Raw genomic sequence first — 18,852 nt, 5'->3', positions numbered from 1 at the left:
TTTTGGGTTCAATTGTGGTCCTAATCAAGGACTACCTGTATTGGCAGAATATTTAGTACATAAATTCATAATTCGTGATAGCCTCTAACTATAGAAGATAGGTAATTTGGAAGTGGATAGCAACAGATATTTTGATCACATGGAAAATATATATACAAATATAAGATTACAACTTTCTGACAAAATGATAAATGAACAAAAAATAATAAATTCAGCCATGAAATAGTTTAGTATAAATGTGCATAATAATTCTGGTTTTTATATATCGTTTAATTTATACTTGCTCCTGTCTACACATATGGAAACTGGAAATCTTTTGAACAAATAAAGTAAAACTGTCAAACAGTAACTAATGAAAAGACAGAAGGTTATTAAATATCATTTACAGGGATCATAAACATTCATTTTCAAAAATATATTCCTGTATCAGATTGTTCATTTTTTGTCTGTGGCAAAGATAAGGAGGAAAAACAACAACATTGTAATCCTTTAGTGAATTCATAAAGATAAATGGCTAAGGTTCAGGAATCTGACAATATATAATAGAAGAAGGTATCTTTTCCATGCAATTTGGCAGCAAGAGAGCAGCCATCATAAATGAGTAATGTGCTGGTTTCTTTTGGTACACTGGAAACAGTAAGCTCTCCGTGGAAAAGCTGGCACTCATGAAAGCACTCAGAAGATACACAAACTGACATCAAATATCTAGTTGGCTGAGTGGTATATTCTAATGTGCTTCATTAACAGATTTTCTCATTTATGATGTTAGTATGTTAAATTTCCAAGGAATAGCATCTGTCACAGCAACATTTCTTGAGCTGCAACTGGAGGAGCTAACAGATTTTCAGAAGCAACTGAGAGCAGAAGAAACACATTAGAGAAAGCAATCTCATAAACATACTACCAGTTCTGTCTTGCATTGTAGCCTTTATAATGAATGTAAAGTTGCATTCTTCACTTTGAATTTAAATGAAAAAAGTATAGGCTTCATAGAGTGTATAGCTTCCAGAAAAATCCACTGGATGTTAGGACTAGAATGCTTGACAATGATGTTCTGTTTTGTTAAGGTTCAAAACAGCTGGTTTTCACAAAGATTGCATTGTTGCAGTTATTTATAAGATACGTACTGCTACCTTTTACTTTGGATCCACCAGCAAACACTGGAAGTATTTTTTCATAATGCTTGATACCCAATGATTAGTCTTCTAGAAGAGGAGGAGGATTGAGATGAAGCTGAAAAGTCTCATTTTGGAAGACACTATTCAGGGCAGAATCCCCTCGGGAGACTTGGACAAAACCATGTTTTTCACCACCATGATCTCGAGACAATTCAGTCAAAAGTGCTAGCTACAAAATAAAAGAAATATATACATATATATTTATGCAACATTGCTATTGTAAATAAGTTTATATAGGCAGTGAAGAAACAAATTATTTCAAAGAGGAAAGATCAACATATTCAGGCATCATATATTGCCTGAATTTTCATTAAAATCACAAACAATAACTTCTGCATTTTTCTAACCAATTGCCTTAAAACATTCTTGGCTATATCACAATAAACATGCATGTAAATTTCATGTATGTAGGAAAACAATCCTAGTAGAAGTCAGATGTGAACAATAGTTTTAACTAGAAAAGACAAAGATAACTTTCTGAAAACAAAGAGTGTTTAAAGAATAAAAATGTAAATACTGTATATACTTCAGGAAAGTATGAACCATTCCTGAAGGAAACTTCAGACATTCTACCAATGAGTGTCTGTCTGTTGCAGAACAATTGAATGTTTTATTTAAAATATTATTGTGCATCAAAAGGCATGGAAGAACACAGTCAAAATAGGTCAAGATGCTGGAAAAACCTTCCCCTGAGAAAAGGTAGTTTATCTAGGGCTGTTTAGCTTGGAAAAAAAAGTTAAATGAATTATGATAAAGTTGAAAAAAAATCAAGCAATGTTTAAAGAAAATAGAGACAGAGAATTTTTTCATCTTCTCTGACAGAGCTTCTGTATGCTTTTCAATGGCAGTTGCTATTGAAAATAAGCAAGGCAGGGGTGTCAAACTCGATTTCATTGAGGGCCATATCAGAGTTATGTTTGACCTCAGGGGGCTGGGGTGGGTGTGGCCAGAGTGCGTGTGGCCTGCTCGATGTCACTCATGTTGAGGAAGCCTGTGATGGACCCAGCACTCTGCCAGCGAAAACAGGCTCCAAAGCTCAGTTTCTGGCTGCGAAGCCTCTTGCAATCCTCTGCCAGCAATAATGGAGCTTGTTTTCACTGCAGGGGCACCACAGGCCAATCCCTCACCATTTCCAGGGCGGCTCCACAGGGCAGATCTCAGCAACCCGTGGGCTGGATCCAGCTTGAGGGCCTTGAGTTTGACACCCCCGAGCAAGGCAAAGCAATTACGTTTACTGCATTTCCTGCTTATGGGCATAAAATAAACATTTTATTTGGTCTAAATAAGATTTATAACTTGATAGGACCTTTATTTCTTTCAGTGTGTTTTTTTATGTCCATGCCTTGTTTATTTTCCATCCAAGACAAACACAATGACAACAATGATCTTTATGATAGCAATAGCAATAGCACTTAAACTTATATACCACTTCACAGTGCTTTACAGCCCTCTCTAAGCTATTTACAGAGTCAGCCTATTGCTTCCCCCAACAATCTGGGTCCTCATTTTACCGACCTTGGAAGGATGGAAGGCTGAATCAACCTTGAGCCGCTTAGAATCGAACTTCTGGTGTGAGTAGTGAGTTAGCCTGCAGTACTGCATTTGAACCACTGTGCCACCATGGCTATGATATTTCAAATACACAGTATAATGTCTGAAAGCATGACATAGTTTGATCCAGTTTGTATTAAAAGGAAAATACAAAATTACATTACCCTTGATGTTCCACGATATAGACGACAGAGCTGGTCAAAAGCTTGAGCTTGCTGAGGATCCAACACACACTCTGAACTAGTCTGAAAAATGAACATCCTCAATTTAAATAACAGGGTAGAAAGCGACATTTGAGCCAAACATCTACTCAATGCAAGAATCCAAATTAAAGCATCACACAGTATCCAAATCTTGCTTGAACCCATCCATTGTCAAATTGTTCTTAATGTTAGGAAGTTTTATTTTCTAATATTCAATTGGAAACTTTTTCTACAACTTTTATGTATTTTTTGTGTCATAGCTTTTGGAATAATGAGAAACATGGATAGACTAGAAATCCATAAAATTTATCAAAAAACTGGCATACTTATATAACCAAATTCAAACAACATGACATAATTCCTTAAAGGACTTTACACCAATGAATAATGCTGTAAATACTACAGCCAAAGATTATGCCATACTCTTTACAACAAATTTCTAAACTTATATACTTTACAACAAAGAAATATTAGCTATCAATGTAACTTCTTCTATGGGATTTCAGATACAGAGTCCTGCGAAAAAATCAGGTGGAACAACGGCTGATAACCTCTTTCTATCGGTCCACCATAGAAAGTGTCCTCACATATTGTATTACAGTATGGTATGTTGGTTTAACAGCTACGGACAGGAAGACACTACAGAGAGTGATCAATTCGGCACAAGAAACCATTGGTTGCCCTCTGACATCACTGGATGACATCGCCAGATCTCGCTGCTTTAGCAGAATAAGGAAGATACTCAGAGATGATTCACACCCTGGTCAGTGTGTCTTTGCACTTCTACCATCAGGCAGAAGACATCAAAGAATAGCCAGCCAAACAAACAGGTTTAAAGATAGTTTCTATCCTTGGGCTGTGAGACTTTTAAATACAACCACAATCATTTCATGCACACGCTAGTTTTTTTTCTTTTTCTTCCTTTTTTCATTTCTGTTATAATTTTGCACCAGTGAGTTTAAAACCAATTTCATTGTATTTAAGTACAATGACAATAAAGATTATACTTATACTCATACTTATACATTAGGACTTTGTCAGGTTACTATAAGTCAATGAATTATAAAATTTAATTACAGGAAGGAAGGAAGGAAGGAAGGAAGGAAGGAAGGAAGGAAGGAAGGAAGGAAAAATAATTCAATCTATGTTAATCAACCCCAAGGGAGAACAATGCAAGTTAGACAGTATCACCACCAGGTGGATTTGCAGTTGGCTGACCAATCACACTCAGCAATGGAACTACATGTCCATGAAGGAAAGCACAGAATGGGGTACCCCAAGGTTCTGTCTTGGTCCAGGCCTCTTCAACATCTTCATAAATGACCTATATGAGGGGACTGAAGGGGAGCTCATCAAATTTGTGGATAACACAAAGCTAGAGGGAATTGCTAACACTTTAGAAGATGAGATGCAAGAGAAGAATCTTTAGAAGAATCTTGAAAGACTTGGACCTCTGGTCTCTATTCAACAAGATGTAGTTCAGTGGTGAGAAATGTAAGGTCCTGCAGTTGGGCAGGGAAAACCAAACGCACAACTACAACAATAGTGCCTATGATAGGGTCTAGGTCGTTCTGGTAAACCACCATTTAAATATGAGTCAGCTGTGTGCAGTAGCTGCCAAAAAAACCTATGTGATCCCAGGCTGCATCAATAGAAAGATAGCATCAAGATCAAGATAAGTGAAGTAGCACTCTGTAATGCAATAACGAGATGCAATTAGAATACTGCATCAAGTTCTGGTCATCCCAATACAAAAAAAGACACAGAGGCTCTAGAAAGAGTGCAGAGAAGAGCAACAGAAATTATAAGAGATCTGGAGGCTAAGTAGGCATGTTTAGTGTGATGAAGAGAAGCTGTAGGGGACACCATATACGAGTCTTCCAATACTTAAAGAACTATCATAGGGAAAGGGGGATTGATTTATTCTACCTAGCACTTGAGGTCAGGACAAGAAGCCATATATGGAGGCTCATAAGAGGGAAATCCAATCTGGGAACAAGGTGGAATTTCCTGACAGTGACAACAATCAACCAATAGAACAGCTTGTTTCCTATAGTTAAAGATGCCCCATTGCGGGAGGTTTTCAAGAAAAGATTGGACAACCATTAGTCCAGGATGGTATTGATATAAGGACTTCTGCCTTTGGTCAGGGAAGTGAAGCAGAAGCCCCCCCCAAGGTTCCTTCTAACCCTATGATTTTGTGAATGTTAATTTTATCTACTATTACCTATTCCACCCAATTTTGTATCATTCACTACATGATAAACATTCTCTGAATCCCAGATGATATGTCACTAATGACAATTCTGGAAAAATATAATGAAGGGTTGATACTATGACCAAAAAATTGATAAATGTTCTTTGACATGATTTTTGAGAAAGCTATGTATCCACTTGTCATGCCATCAAGCCCTCAGTTAGCTAACCTGCCAACCATCATGTCAGAGGTTACTGTGCCAAATTTTTTGCTAAAGTCAAGAAATATGTTCTCACCGTCTATTGAGAAAGTTACCTAAACAAAATATGAGGTAAGAGCACTCTGCCAAGATTTGTTCTTGATAAATCCATACTGACTTCTATCAAATACTGCATTGTTTTCAAGGTACTTTTAAATCACTTTAAAGAGGTACTTTTTAGATGAATCAATCCCTAGAACAGTGATGGCGAACCTTTTTTGGCTGGTGTACCAAAAGCGGGGAAATCACAGGGGGGTCGTGCGGTGGCTCAACCCAGCATACACGTGTATACTTCCCCCCTGTGCGCATGCGCACGCGACTAGTGCTTCCCCCCTCCACTTTTGGCGCGCTTTTTTTGCCCTCCCCAGGCTCCATAGGCTTTCTAGGAGCCTGGGGAAGGTGAAAACAGCCTCCTCCTCTTATTTTGTTCACTTATTGTTTGTTTTTTTGGTACTGCACTCCCTTCCCTGTGATTGTAAGCCGCCCTGAGTCCCCTCAGGGAGAAGGGCGGCCTATAAATCTTAATAAAATGTCTAAAATGTCTAAAATGTCTAAAATGTCTAAATGTCCCCCGTCCCCGGAGACCTTCTGGAGTGCGAAAAACCTATGAGCAAACCAGAAGTTCAGCAATGGACTTTCAGTTTGCTCGTAGGGCCATTTTTTACCCTCCAGAGCCTTCAGGAGGCTTCCCTGAGGGCTCATGAACGGCAAAAAACGGCACTATGGAGAAACCTGAAGGCTCCAGAGGGTGAAAAATGGCCCTACGAGCAAACTGGAAGTCCGTTTGGGCGAACGGTCAAATCAGAAGTCAGTTTGGGTGAAAAATGGCCTCAAAAGAAGGCCAAAGTCATCTGGCCAGCACATGCATGTGCGATGGAGCTGACAGGGCAATGCCTCACATGCCCTAACAAATGGCTCTGTGTGCCACCTGTGGCACGTGTGCCACAGGTTCACCATCACGGCCCTAGAATGTTCCCATATATCAATGTCAGACTAAATATTTTGCAATTTGTAGGACTCCACTTCTCCTTTGAAGAGAGGGGACATTTGCCCTCTTCCAATCATTTGGGAATTCACCAACCTGTGATAAAATATTTTTGTCAAGGATACTTGATACTTGATAAGGTTTTATCCAGATCACCAGCTAGTTCTTCCAGTACCATAGGATGCAAATCAAAGTAAAAGGATATTTCCTGACTATATTTTTAATTTATCCTTTTTCCCATTTCCTGATGGAACACATAATTGTTGTTCCTTTGAACATGATGATCAAATAAAATATTGAGTGGCTTCCCTCCCACCCCCATTTCTAGTTTCACATATTTTGCTATCTTCATTGAGCAGCTGGTATATTGATTTTTGTCTTTTCCTTTTCTTTTGAACAAATCTAAAGAAGCCATTTTCATTACCATCCTTTGCTAATCTCAGCTCATTCTGAGATTTTTTTTTCCTGACACCAGCTCTGCAATTCAAGGCTGTCTGTAATTTTCCTTTATGATGTGGTCCTCTTTCCATTTCCTGTCTGTGTTTGTTTGCTTTTAGATCTTTATGAATGCTCTGAACAATTCTTAATGATCTGGTTGCTATATTTTGAGCAATCATCTTTTAAAAAATATTTAAATAATGAATGCAACCCTCCCCATATTGTAAAGAACTTCTGAACTGGCATTTCATTTAATATTTATCCTAATTTATTCTCCAAGAACTAAAAGCAATTGAATAAGTGAGTTTAACTCTCAGTGTGCAAGTAAATACGAAGTTACATGACTTTATATGTTGATTACAAATTACAGTAATTAAGCAACACCAGGTTTTTTCTTTAGAGTTCTATACACAATAATGTAGAATAATTGCTTCCCATCTTAAGACAAGATACAGTATGTCTTCTCCTTTGCAGTATTTCGTTTATACATATTAATCAATCAGATTTTTAAGGATATTTATTGCAAGTAATTTTGTTATTGCCATGGAAACAAATGCTGCAGGCATTTTCTTTTTTTAAAACTAAAGGAAAGTTCTGTAGGGAATCCCTTAGAATATCTAGCATCTACATTATGCTGCCAATATTAATGCTCGGACTAAATTAGGATATATGGTACCTTTGCTTAAGAACTAGCAGCTGGCCAAGAAACTAATAGTTCCACCCAAGAATATTCTTGCTCAGAATATTTATATATCATATTGAATTAGACTGAATCATATTTATTTAAAAATGGTTATTTTTATACTATATACAGCTTTTCTAAAATTTACAAATATACTGTAACTATGGTAGCATGTAAAAGCTGAAACTACATTCTGAATGTAAACTATACATTATTTCTAGGAACAATCTTTTGATCAAGTAATCTGACATACATTCTTAATTCTATGAATGGCAATTGCAAAAGGTTTGAATTATGAAGTTTCCACATCTATTTTCTCAAACTTACAGACAAAATTGTATGTTGTGTCCAATCACACTAATACATTTTTTCTTTCATGAGAATAAGAAATAGGTTGTGATGTCATACCATTCTAGTTCTGAGGATATGGTTTTATACAAAGTTCATTGTCCTGAAGCTCAGCTAAGCCAACCATTATGGTCCTTGGACTCAAACTTAGCTCAACTTTGCATCAGGAAAAACTTTTCTAAAAAAAGACTTTGAGGTTGAAAGTCTGGATCTCCCTCTGGAGGCCTAGTTCCACTATTGTATACGTCTTAAGGAACAAAATGATAGCCATCCTTCTTGCACTCAGAGAGAAAGAGATGACTTCTGCATATCCATCTAAGAGACATGCTGTTGCTGCTACTTTTGCTCTTAGTTTTGGCCAAAATGATTTTTCAGCCATCTGTTATTTTGGAAACTGTTCTTTGACTCTTCCTAGCTTCATGCAGCTTTTATTGGAAGCAGCCTCTAAATTTTTTGGTTCCATCCTGCTTCCCTCTTTGTCTTTCTTGGTCTGAACTGGAGAGGATTGGAGAGGAAATATTGTATGAGGAAAAAAAATAGAGTCCTTGCTGTTTAAAAACATTCAAAAGATTGAGCTGTAGACAGGCAAATCTGTAGGAAACGGTTGTTGACATACTGCAGGATGAAACAAAATTTGAAACTTAAAAATATTCTTAAAGTAAAGTTCTTCTATTCAATATAGCCCTTACATTTGACATACATACATACATACATACATACACACACCCACACACACACACACCCACACCCACACACACACACACACACATATATATATAGATATATAGATATATAGATATATAGATATATAGATATATATAATCTTTTCTGTGTATACACTTTATTTTCCAGCCCGTTTCCCTTAGCAGGTTGCTCACAGAGAATAAGGGAGGGGGAAGGGGAGAGATAGTCAATAATGTGTTGCACTCCTGTCACTTCACATATAGACCTCAACAATACTTCAACATTCAAGCTGACAGTACTTCTCAGAAGAGCAAGAATGGCAGAAAGGAACTATTCTCCAGATGCTTGGTGGCATTTTTTTAAGCATCAATCTATTTTTTGATCAAGGAAAATAAAATAATAGAAGCCTTGAATGTATATGTTAGAAATGAAATGGCCATTTAGGCTTCAGTAGATGTAGTAAAAGCATTGGATAAGGTGTAAATTAAGGTTTGGGAGTAAGTTATGAAGTAATATTAGTTTCCAATTCAATTTATTTCCTGGATAAAATATTACTAATTGAGTCCCTTTGGAACAATAGAATTATTTCCCCTATAATAAAAACGAGATACATAATATGTCAAGGATGCCCCTATCTACTTTAATGTTTAATTGTGTTGGGAACTGGCATTCCTAATATAACCATCTGGCAATATTTGAGGTATCCATGAAGCAGAAATTGAGAATAATTTGCTCTTATATGCAGATGAAACTTTAGGCTTCATAAATCAATATTAAAAATAATTACAAAGATTTATGACAATGGTACAGAAATATGGTAACTATTCTGGCTACACAAATGGGTAAATCTAATATGCCAATTGACAAAAAAGAAATCTGTGGAATTAATTTGGTTTATTGTTCTGATTTTATTAAATACTTGGGGATAATTATTCCTAGGAAGATATTTTATTTAATAGACATAAATATTTTGAGTTATAGGTTAACATAGCTATGACTGTAAACAGGAAGAATAAATGCAATGGAAATAAATGTTTCAAAAGTATATTCTGAGAGGGTTGCCTCTCATATTTCACTTCAATATTTTAGATCAATTGATAAAATAATGTTTTTTTTTACAAAATTATAAAATGTAAATGTTATAGGTTTCTTATGACAGTTTTGTTTTTAATTATCCTGATTTTAAAGTACACCATAATAGATATTAACTCCTGTAATAGGATGTAATTCAACATTCAGAATCTAAGACAGATTCACATGCTGACATGTAAGATATTCCTAAATTATTACTTAAGAGAATAGCCTCCTCATCAGATTATACCGAAGCTTTGACTATATAAGTAAAAAAGACTGCCTTAGCAACTTGAGAGATAAACTAGCTGCTCAAATTTCTATCCTTTTTTCCTATCATCTTTCAGGTAAATCTTGTTAAAGGAAATGGTGAGAGAATCTTGTTTTCTGTTGGGATGAACTATCAAGAGCTTAATTATTGACTGACATTTCCCCCCCAAAGGTTTTACTTCCTGAAAGCCTTTTGGTGATTATGATAGATGGACACTTTCAAACTGAACACAAATATAATTTCAGGATGATTATATTATGTAGAATCCTTGAAAAATATAAATGAACTTTTAATGACTATATTTAATCACGAGTTTCACACACGATTTGAGTTCAACAGAACTAAAAGTGTTTTGCTGCTGATTTTCATTTGTACTCAGTGTCTGATGTATCTCGCTACAGTGTTCAACAACAGTCAGCCAGCACTTATGGATTCCAATTGCCCTGATATCGTTCTTCTATCGTGACAATGTTTTGGTGAAGCCTTTCATCATGTTTGTCATTGAATGCACTTAGATTTGGGGGAAAGAAGTCCAAGTGTGAATAAATCTTCAGTGACATCTTGCACTTTATAATCTTGTATACTGTAAAATTTGCCAACAGCTGAATGTAGATTGGTGCTTGGTAGTTGCCAAGAAAATTCTCAATGACATCTTTTTTTTGTCCAAAATAAGGTAATTTGAGCCTGTCATTTGTTCCTCTCAAATGAGAAATCTGGACTGATTTATGCAATGATGTTATTTGTTTTGTTAGCTATTCAAGATATTCTGAGAAATCTTCTCCAGCATCTATATTTAAAAGCAATAATACTCTTTCAATCCTGCTTCTTTAAAGTCCAACTTCCACAGAGATTTACAGGGAATACCACTACTTGCAGTATACTGATTTTTGTAAGCATAGACACATCATTGCAGCTGACTATATTTTCCAAGGCTTTCATGCTGCTGTACCAGTTTTCTTTCATCTGTTATTTGGACGTGTCTTTTCCCATTTGTCCTTAGCTTCCTTAAGTTCATTCCATAGTTTCTATAGTTGTTTATAAATGAGGCTTAGGATTTCAAAGTGATTCCTGACATTCTCTTTAAAGTAGAGGGCATGTGTTTAAAATGATGTTGGGAAAACTAGCTGATTTTCTTTTTCTTCTTTAGCTTAGCCTGGAACTTGCACAAGAGCAGTTCATGTTCTATTCCACAGAAAGCAGTTAATCATGTCTTTGATGTTATCACTGAGCTCCTCCACTTCATTTAATCAATAATATAGTCAATTTAATTTCAATTAACTCCATCTAGTGATTTTGATGTATACAGATATTGTTTTAATATGAAAACAGTGTAAGCTGTTCATTGTAGCAGAAATTGCTTCATTGTTTCCATACTTCATTATTTCAATTTCCTAAGCCATACAATCCAAATATACCGTATCTTCCTCCTTAATATTTCCAACTTTGGCATTCCAGTCTCCAATCATAAGCAGGGCATCTTGCTTGCTTGTTCTATTGATTTCAAATTGAGCTTGAGTGTAAAATTCATTAACCTATTCTTTTTCTGCATCAATAATTGCAGCATAAAGTAGAATGCTCTTCAGATCGTTCACAAAGTCTCACTGATTTTATCTGGTCACTTATTGCACTATGGCCTATACCCTTCGTAACTATAAAAGGAAGGCCATTCCTTTTTTGTGTGCACTTCACGTCTTAAGTAATAAACAGTGTGACCTTCTGACTGAAAAATGTCCAGTCCCATCTCATTATAATTTACTATGCCTCAGGTAGAAATTCCTATTAATTTCATTTCATCTTTCACTGTTGAGCTTTCTCATGTTCATATTTTTTTTATCTTCTCAGTCTTCTTTGCTAATCTCTCCCAGAAACATCCCCTTGCCACGATGAGGCTAGAACTTGGAAGGATCATGACAACCTCAATAATGTACTGGAATGAAAATGGATACGTACTATTATGTAACACTCAACTGGATATTTACCCTTGCATTTCAACAAGTACCTACTTCTCATTACTATAGGAATTATCTTTCACCTAAGGTATTTAGACATATTAAAGCATGATTGGGTTAAAACAAATTAAAATTTAATCTCAACCTAGAAACTATTCTAGGTTTTGCCTTGGACACAAAACCAGTTTGGTGACCTTGGGCTAGTCACTCTCTTTCAGCCCTAAGAAGCTGGCAATAGCAAACCATTTTCAAAATCTTGTTAATAAAACTGCAGAGACCTTTCCAGGCAGTCGCCAGGAAAGTGGCATGTGCAAAACTGGCATGTATACCCACACACATGAAAAACTAATGACTTAGAAGAATAACTGATTTAAAAGCGAAGGGAAAACCTTTTGCAGTGGAGGAAATATATGCAGAAAATGGGATATTCACTCTTAAACAGTTAATTAATAATATCTTTTGACACAATACAAAATAAATATAATTGATCAAAAATCAATAAATAGTAAATACATATAGTTAAAATATCTCCACTAAGTTAATCCACCAACATTGTCTATTGGTGCTCATTTATTAAATTCACATAAGGAAAACTGATATATTCTAAGTGAGCATTTTTTACTTTGCTCTAGCAGCTAGATTACTTAAAAGCTTCTGAATTATATTAAAAAGCTTGCAATCGACACAGGAATCAGCACTGTGATAAAATTACAAAGTATGCAAATGCAATTTTGGAAGACATTTAGAAGAAACACTTAAGATCCCTCTTTATGTTCCAACTTTCAATTAAAAGCATAGCCTTTCTCTCCTTCATACTCGCATATACAAATACAACCACTGATGGAAAGGATTTATCTTTGTTTATAGAAATTCAGATCTAAGCAAGGCTCAGCACATTTCTGGTCACACAACATGCCTATTATTTTTCAGCATTTGATTATATAATCTTGGTAACATCACTAGTGAAGAAGTACAATTCTTCTCCTGTATAAAGGTTACTTCAGTGGGTAGGTCTTTCCCCATATTTATTTGCATGTAACTATTATGTACAATTTTCTTTCTAGTTGTTATATAGGTACTCGGACCGGTTACATACATTAAATAAGTCTAAATTTAGAATTTTAAAAGTATAATAATTAAACAGACTAACAACATGAAATAAATAGTTATGAGTGGGGGAAAGCCAATGCTTTCAGAAGGCATAAAGAAAAACCACTTTTATCATGATATCACAACAGACCTTTGGTTTTTATTGAATCAGGAATGTATGCACTACTCACTCAAACATGTTAGCATTCAAACATGATAAGGACTATATCAACAACATTTTGGATGGCTGATATAACATATGTTTTAGATTACAGGAACAGCTTCATTTTTGTAGCACTTGACCTGAAGCACCAAGAAACATCTGGTGGTGTTCTTTGGGAGGCTTTTGAACCCATGGATCCCAAGGAAATCCTCTGCAATGTTACTTGCAGTTTGGATGCCCATTTCTCCTGCCTAATTAAAGCATCTATGAAAAAATCAGGAATTGAATCTGGGTTGCAGTCAACCCTTGGAGAGAAGGACAAATGTCAGAAGTGCTCAAAAAAGCACTAGATTTTACCCACTCTTGCCCATTTAAGAAGGCAAGACCTGAATCCAACAAAATTGGACAACTTTCATCCTAACTCTCCTTTAGGGAATATTATTGGGAAAGTGATTTTAGAAGGATATGGAGGATATGAATTTTCTGAACTCTTCCCTGTATGGATACAAGTCTGGGCATGGATCAGAAACCTAGACCTATGATCTATAGCAGGGACTGGGTAATAAGTGGTATGAATTTTTTTCTCCAAATCTATTAATAGCATTATTGCTGTTGACCACAAAATCCTTCTGTGGATACACACTGTTATGTTGGCTCAGGTCTTAGTATGCAGGTCCAGAATATGATTCTGGAGGGAAGGTAGGGGGGGCGGGATCTATAGGTACTTAATTATGGAATGTCTCAGGGTTCATTCCTTTCCCCTGTTCTGTTCAACATCCATGTGAAACTGTTGGGAGAAACCTTTCAGTGGTTCAGGATGAAGTATACTAATATGCAGATGACATTCAGTTATATTTTTTTACCTTGGGCCTGGACCCATTATGCGATGCTTTGGAAGATATGACTCAATATCTGGAAGCTGTCTAGGTTTGGATGAGGGGGAAAAAACACATTCAAACTCAACCTGAAGAAGACAGAGTAGCTGTTGATTTAGAGATTTATTTCAGGGCGGTAAAATTGATGGAGTTCTATTCTCCTAGAAAGAGCAGGCAGGCAACATAGGAGCTTCTGGACTCATGGATCAAAGAGCAGGTAAAGGCTATGGCTAGAAACTTTGGCTGGTGCATCAGCTGTGGCTTTACCTAGAACAAGATGTACTGAAGATTGTCATTTGTGCTCCATCATCTCTTGATTATTTCACTGTAATTTGTTATGTACCAGGCTATGGTTGAAAGCCATTTAGAAACTTTAGCTGATCCCGAATGCAGAAGCATGCATGCTCAATGGTCAATCACATTACTACAATATTGCATTTCTGCTGCAGAGCTGCACAGGTTAGTCGTAGGTTTTTGAGTATAATTCAAGATAGTGGTTATTGTTAGGAATATAATCTAATGGTTGGGTTGGCAATATATAAATCATGTAACAATGCTATACCTGTTTCTTTAAATCATACTGTAAAATGTGATTGGTTGCTGTTTCCTCAATCGGTCATAAGAGGGAGACAGAATGACTGTTAGCTCTCTGTTTTGTTAGATGCTGGGCTGATCTGATCTGAGTGTTTTGGAAGCTGGCTGTTAGAAAGTGCCGTGAGCTATTGTAAGTTTTGCAACTGCTAGCAAACTTTGAGTACCGGACTGTTTGTATGATTATGGACTATGTTATTTGGATTATCCCTTAACTGAAAGACATTGATGACTGACTGTCTTATCCGTGTATGACTTGGACTGTTTAATGGACTCTGATACCTCTATTTCCACGAAAGTAAAAACCTATTTAAACTGCAGTGTCTCTGTATGCTGGTTTGTGTGTTCTCCAACACAACTCTCACAGCGTTTCTCTGAACGCACTCGCTCTCCCAACGGGGAGCTTACCTAGCAGTTATTACCCATAAAGCTCATTATGGTTCAGGGACTGTATATCTTAGAGACTGCCTTTCCCCATAGTTTCAAGCCTTTCCTGCACATACAATTAGGAAGCTTCTACTAAGAGTCAGCTGTAGCATGAGGGGTGTATGTGTCTAATCTTGCATAAATTCCCCTCCTCTGGAATAGCTTGTCCCCTGAAATATGGACTCTCTGGACTCTCCCCATATTCATGGTATATACATGGATGCTTGGGAGATTAACTATACCCCATGATGCTATTTTCCATAAATTCATAATTTAGTCATTTACTTTTGTGGCTACTTGAATTAATAATTAGTCTTATTGTAACTTTTGAAAACTATCTGAAGTCAAGTTGGTTTCAAGTGGCAGACTAAATCAATCAATCAGTCAGCATATCAATATTTTAAGAATGGGTCACTTCTTCAAGTCTTACCTGAGCAAGTGATACCGGAGTTCTTTTCCTCATTTCCAAGGAAGTCAAAGTTACTTTCTCTCCTTTATGACTTGCACTGCATTTAAAGCAAGTCCACCTCATCTGTCCTGTTGTTTCAGTGCCACACTCTTTACTTAGCAGACAAAGGGAATGGTACAAATGGCCGCAACTGTTATAAAAATAATTACACATATTACATTGTATGCACACATAACATAACACTGAATACCTAACATGTCAAAAAGTATAATCAAATATAAAAACTTTTTTACAACAAATATTATACTTCTAAAAAGGAACTTAATGTTTAAGCCATTTTTAGACATTAACAGTGTAATGTTATAGTTATTTGTTCAGAATTCCATGCAACTTCCTATCACATACATATGCAATGGAATGCACTCTTAAGAAACCTTCCTTCTACACTTATTGCCTGCTACATCAGATAGTACCAAATCTCACTTTTAAAACCTTTATTATGATAATTAAGCCACGAGAATAATTCTAGACAGATATTTGATTGCATTACTCATAGAACAATCATCACTATGTTGACAAGAATGGATAAAAGTCAAGTTTTTAAAAAAAATATTGTTAAAAAAGAAAACATCGGACATGGTGAAACTATCTTGGTGGTCTCTACCCCATACAGCAAATAACACAAGTCTCCTGTGAATTCAATATACATTGCTACTTACTGATTATATATGCATACTTAACATCTTCTACACAATTACAATTACAATTGTAATTACATAATATACTACCTATATTGCCTTATGTTTTAATCTATGCATCCTTGTGTTTATTCGTTCCAACTTCCCTTCCTTAAATCCAACCACTGATAAAATCTATCCCAAATCTCATAGTACCCTATCTCTCCTTTATTTTTCAATCCTAGCATCAGTCTATCACATTCTGCACAATCAAATATGTTCTTATTTCTCTTTCTTTAGGTATGTTTCCACTCTTCCATAGCTGGGCATAAACTATTCTCGCAGTTGTTATGATATGTAGTGCTAGATATGTTAACCCTTTGCTTAAATCCTCTTTAATAATTCCTAATAGGAATATTTCTGGTTTGAATTCCAATCTCTGTCCAGTCATTTCTTCGAACCACCTTCAAATCTTTTGCCAATATTCTTTAGCTTTCCTACATGCCCACCACATGTGGTAGTAGGTGCCCAGTTAAAAGTCAAGTCTTGAAGGCATCTGAGATGGGCCCCCTCTTTGGAAGCAGACCTTTCAAGAAATACAAATTTACCCTAATCTACAGCAAAAAAAATTTTTATCCTCAGTTAATCACTAAAGCTGTTTGGAAATACAAGTTCCTTACCTTACCCTATTCCCTGCCTGCCCTATTCCCTGAAAATATGACATCATTTTCCTTTCCCAGTCAAGCATGTTACATCTTCTATTTTAATAAATGGGGCACAACATTCTCCCCTTCTGTCTTCTTGCACAAGAAACAGGAATGGTAGCATTAATGTAAGAAGCTAGCTCTGTAATCATATTTTAGTTTCTCCCAGCTCTATGAGACAGGAGAGGCTTTTGTCACCTGCTGTGTATGAAAATGTTAAAGCAATTTTTATATTTCTTGCATTTCTTAGTTGATAGTGACAACACAAGATTGTGCTTTATGATAACTAGGCACCATTGCCCTTTCATTGTTGAAATTCAACTTTATGTAAATGAATTAGAAGCAGAACCAAAATGGAGATTTTATAGTATTAGATTAATTAAGCACTTCCAAATAGTAAAAATCCTACATTAAGATAGCTATGAACTGTAATGCTAACTGAAAGCTTTGTGTTTGCAGGTTCAACCCAATTTTAATTTTGCTTTAATCTGGCGAATAAAGGATTAACTGCCCTGTATTTAATAACTTCTGTTACTGATTATTACATAATTTTGTTTTCAACTGAAAAAACTAATATTATTAGTAAGGCTATAGCTTGGACAGTAATAGGCAAGGTGAACATCTATATACATTATATTATTAGTGATATAGCAATAGAACACTGTGTGCTGAATATCAAAGTTCATTATCTTCATTAATTAGTAAAACTGAGCTCTCCAGAAGTCTTCACTTCCTTGCAAACCCATTCATTGTTGAAGCTATTCACAAGTCTAGACTTACCTGAAGACTACAATTTGGTCACCAGTCTGTTGCCTTCTCTTGTACTGTTGTAAACAAATACAACAATAATCTTGTTTGGGATTGAGCCCTTTAGTCATAGATGCTTTCAAATTACGTAAAGACCAGTGGAGATCGCGGTTAAGTAAGCTTGTTGTTGTCTCCAAAAGAGTCTAGCCAGGCAAAAGAATAATATAGAAATCATTTCAGTTGTTGCCACATTATATATATCTATATTGAATGTAGAAAAGTGTCTCCACATGAATATCAATACAAAACAGAAATTACTGTATATACTCGAGTATAAGCCTAGTTTTTCAGCCCACTTTTTGGGCTGAAAAAAGCCGCCTTGGCTTATACTCGAGTCAGTGAAAATTTTGCCCGAAATGGAGGAGAAAAAGGGGCGGGGCCATGCCGCTGGGTGACACTCGTGAATGGCCCAGTGCCCCTGTGAGTTTCCCCTCCCTCTGTGTCAGTTTGCCGCGCAGCGCGCACCGCACCATCCCCCCTCCTCACGTTCTAATGTAATGCAGGGCTGTCTTACGATTCCCCTTCCTCCCCCTCCTGCCGCTCTGCAACGATGTCCCACCTCCTCCTTGTTATGGCAAGCAGCCACATAGCGATGTCCCACCTCCTCTGGTACAGTGATCCAATGATAGGAATCACTGTGCCGTGTGTCATAGGAGGCGGGACATCGCTCCCGCGGCTGCACAGGACATCATCATCACAGCGGGACATCAGCATCATGAGGTGAGTGAAGTATTTCATTGAATACACCGCTAGTTTACTGTTTTTCTTTGAAATAAATATTCAAAAACATTATTGGTATCTATTTTTATTTTTGAAATTTACCGGTAGCTGCTGCATTTCCCACCCTAGGCTTATACTCGAGTCAATAACTTTTCCAGTTTTTTGTGGTAAAATTAGGTGCCTCGGCTTATATTCGGGTCGGCCTATACTCGAGTATATACGGTAAACATCTTAATATAAATTACCGTATTTTTCAGATTATAAATTGCACCTTTTTTCCTCAAAAAAGAGGGTGAAAATCTGGGTGCATCTTATACATTGAATACAGCATTTTTGCCCTCCTGAAACCCCGCCCCCTTCACCAGAATGACTGTGAATAGCCTTTAGGAGGCTTCTAGGGTGCTCTTGGGGGCTGGGGAGAGCAGAAATGAGCGGGATGTTTTGTGCTTGTTTTCGCCCCCCAGCTCCCAGGAGCACTCTGGAAGCCTCCTAAAATCTATGCATGTCCTTTTTTTGACAAAAAACATTTTTCATGAAAAATCGGCCGTTTTTGGGAGGTCTGCAGAGTGCAAAAA

The 18,852-nt window shown here is 36.5% G+C and overlaps 1 protein-coding gene across 1 annotated transcript in view; it reads right to left on the bottom strand.

The window, feature by feature from the left end:
• Nucleotides 1-18,852, bottom strand: part of VPS8 (VPS8 subunit of CORVET complex) — a 98,202-nt gene continuing 79,350 nt past the window's right edge. The window contains 4 exon segments of the mRNA XM_032225506.1: nt 1-1,347; nt 2,894-2,974; nt 15,391-15,559; nt 17,531-17,700. Coding sequence (XP_032081397.1) covers nt 1,198-1,347; nt 2,894-2,974; nt 15,391-15,559; nt 17,531-17,700 — 570 coding nt within the window. The 3' untranslated portion in view covers nt 1-1,197.

The sequence above is a fragment of the Thamnophis elegans genome, chromosome 10 (assembly GCF_009769535.1).
Source record: "Thamnophis elegans isolate rThaEle1 chromosome 10, rThaEle1.pri, whole genome shotgun sequence".
In the NCBI taxonomy this organism is placed as follows: domain Eukaryota; kingdom Metazoa; phylum Chordata; class Lepidosauria; order Squamata; family Colubridae; genus Thamnophis; species Thamnophis elegans.
This window is presented reverse-complemented; position numbering and strand designations above follow the sequence as displayed.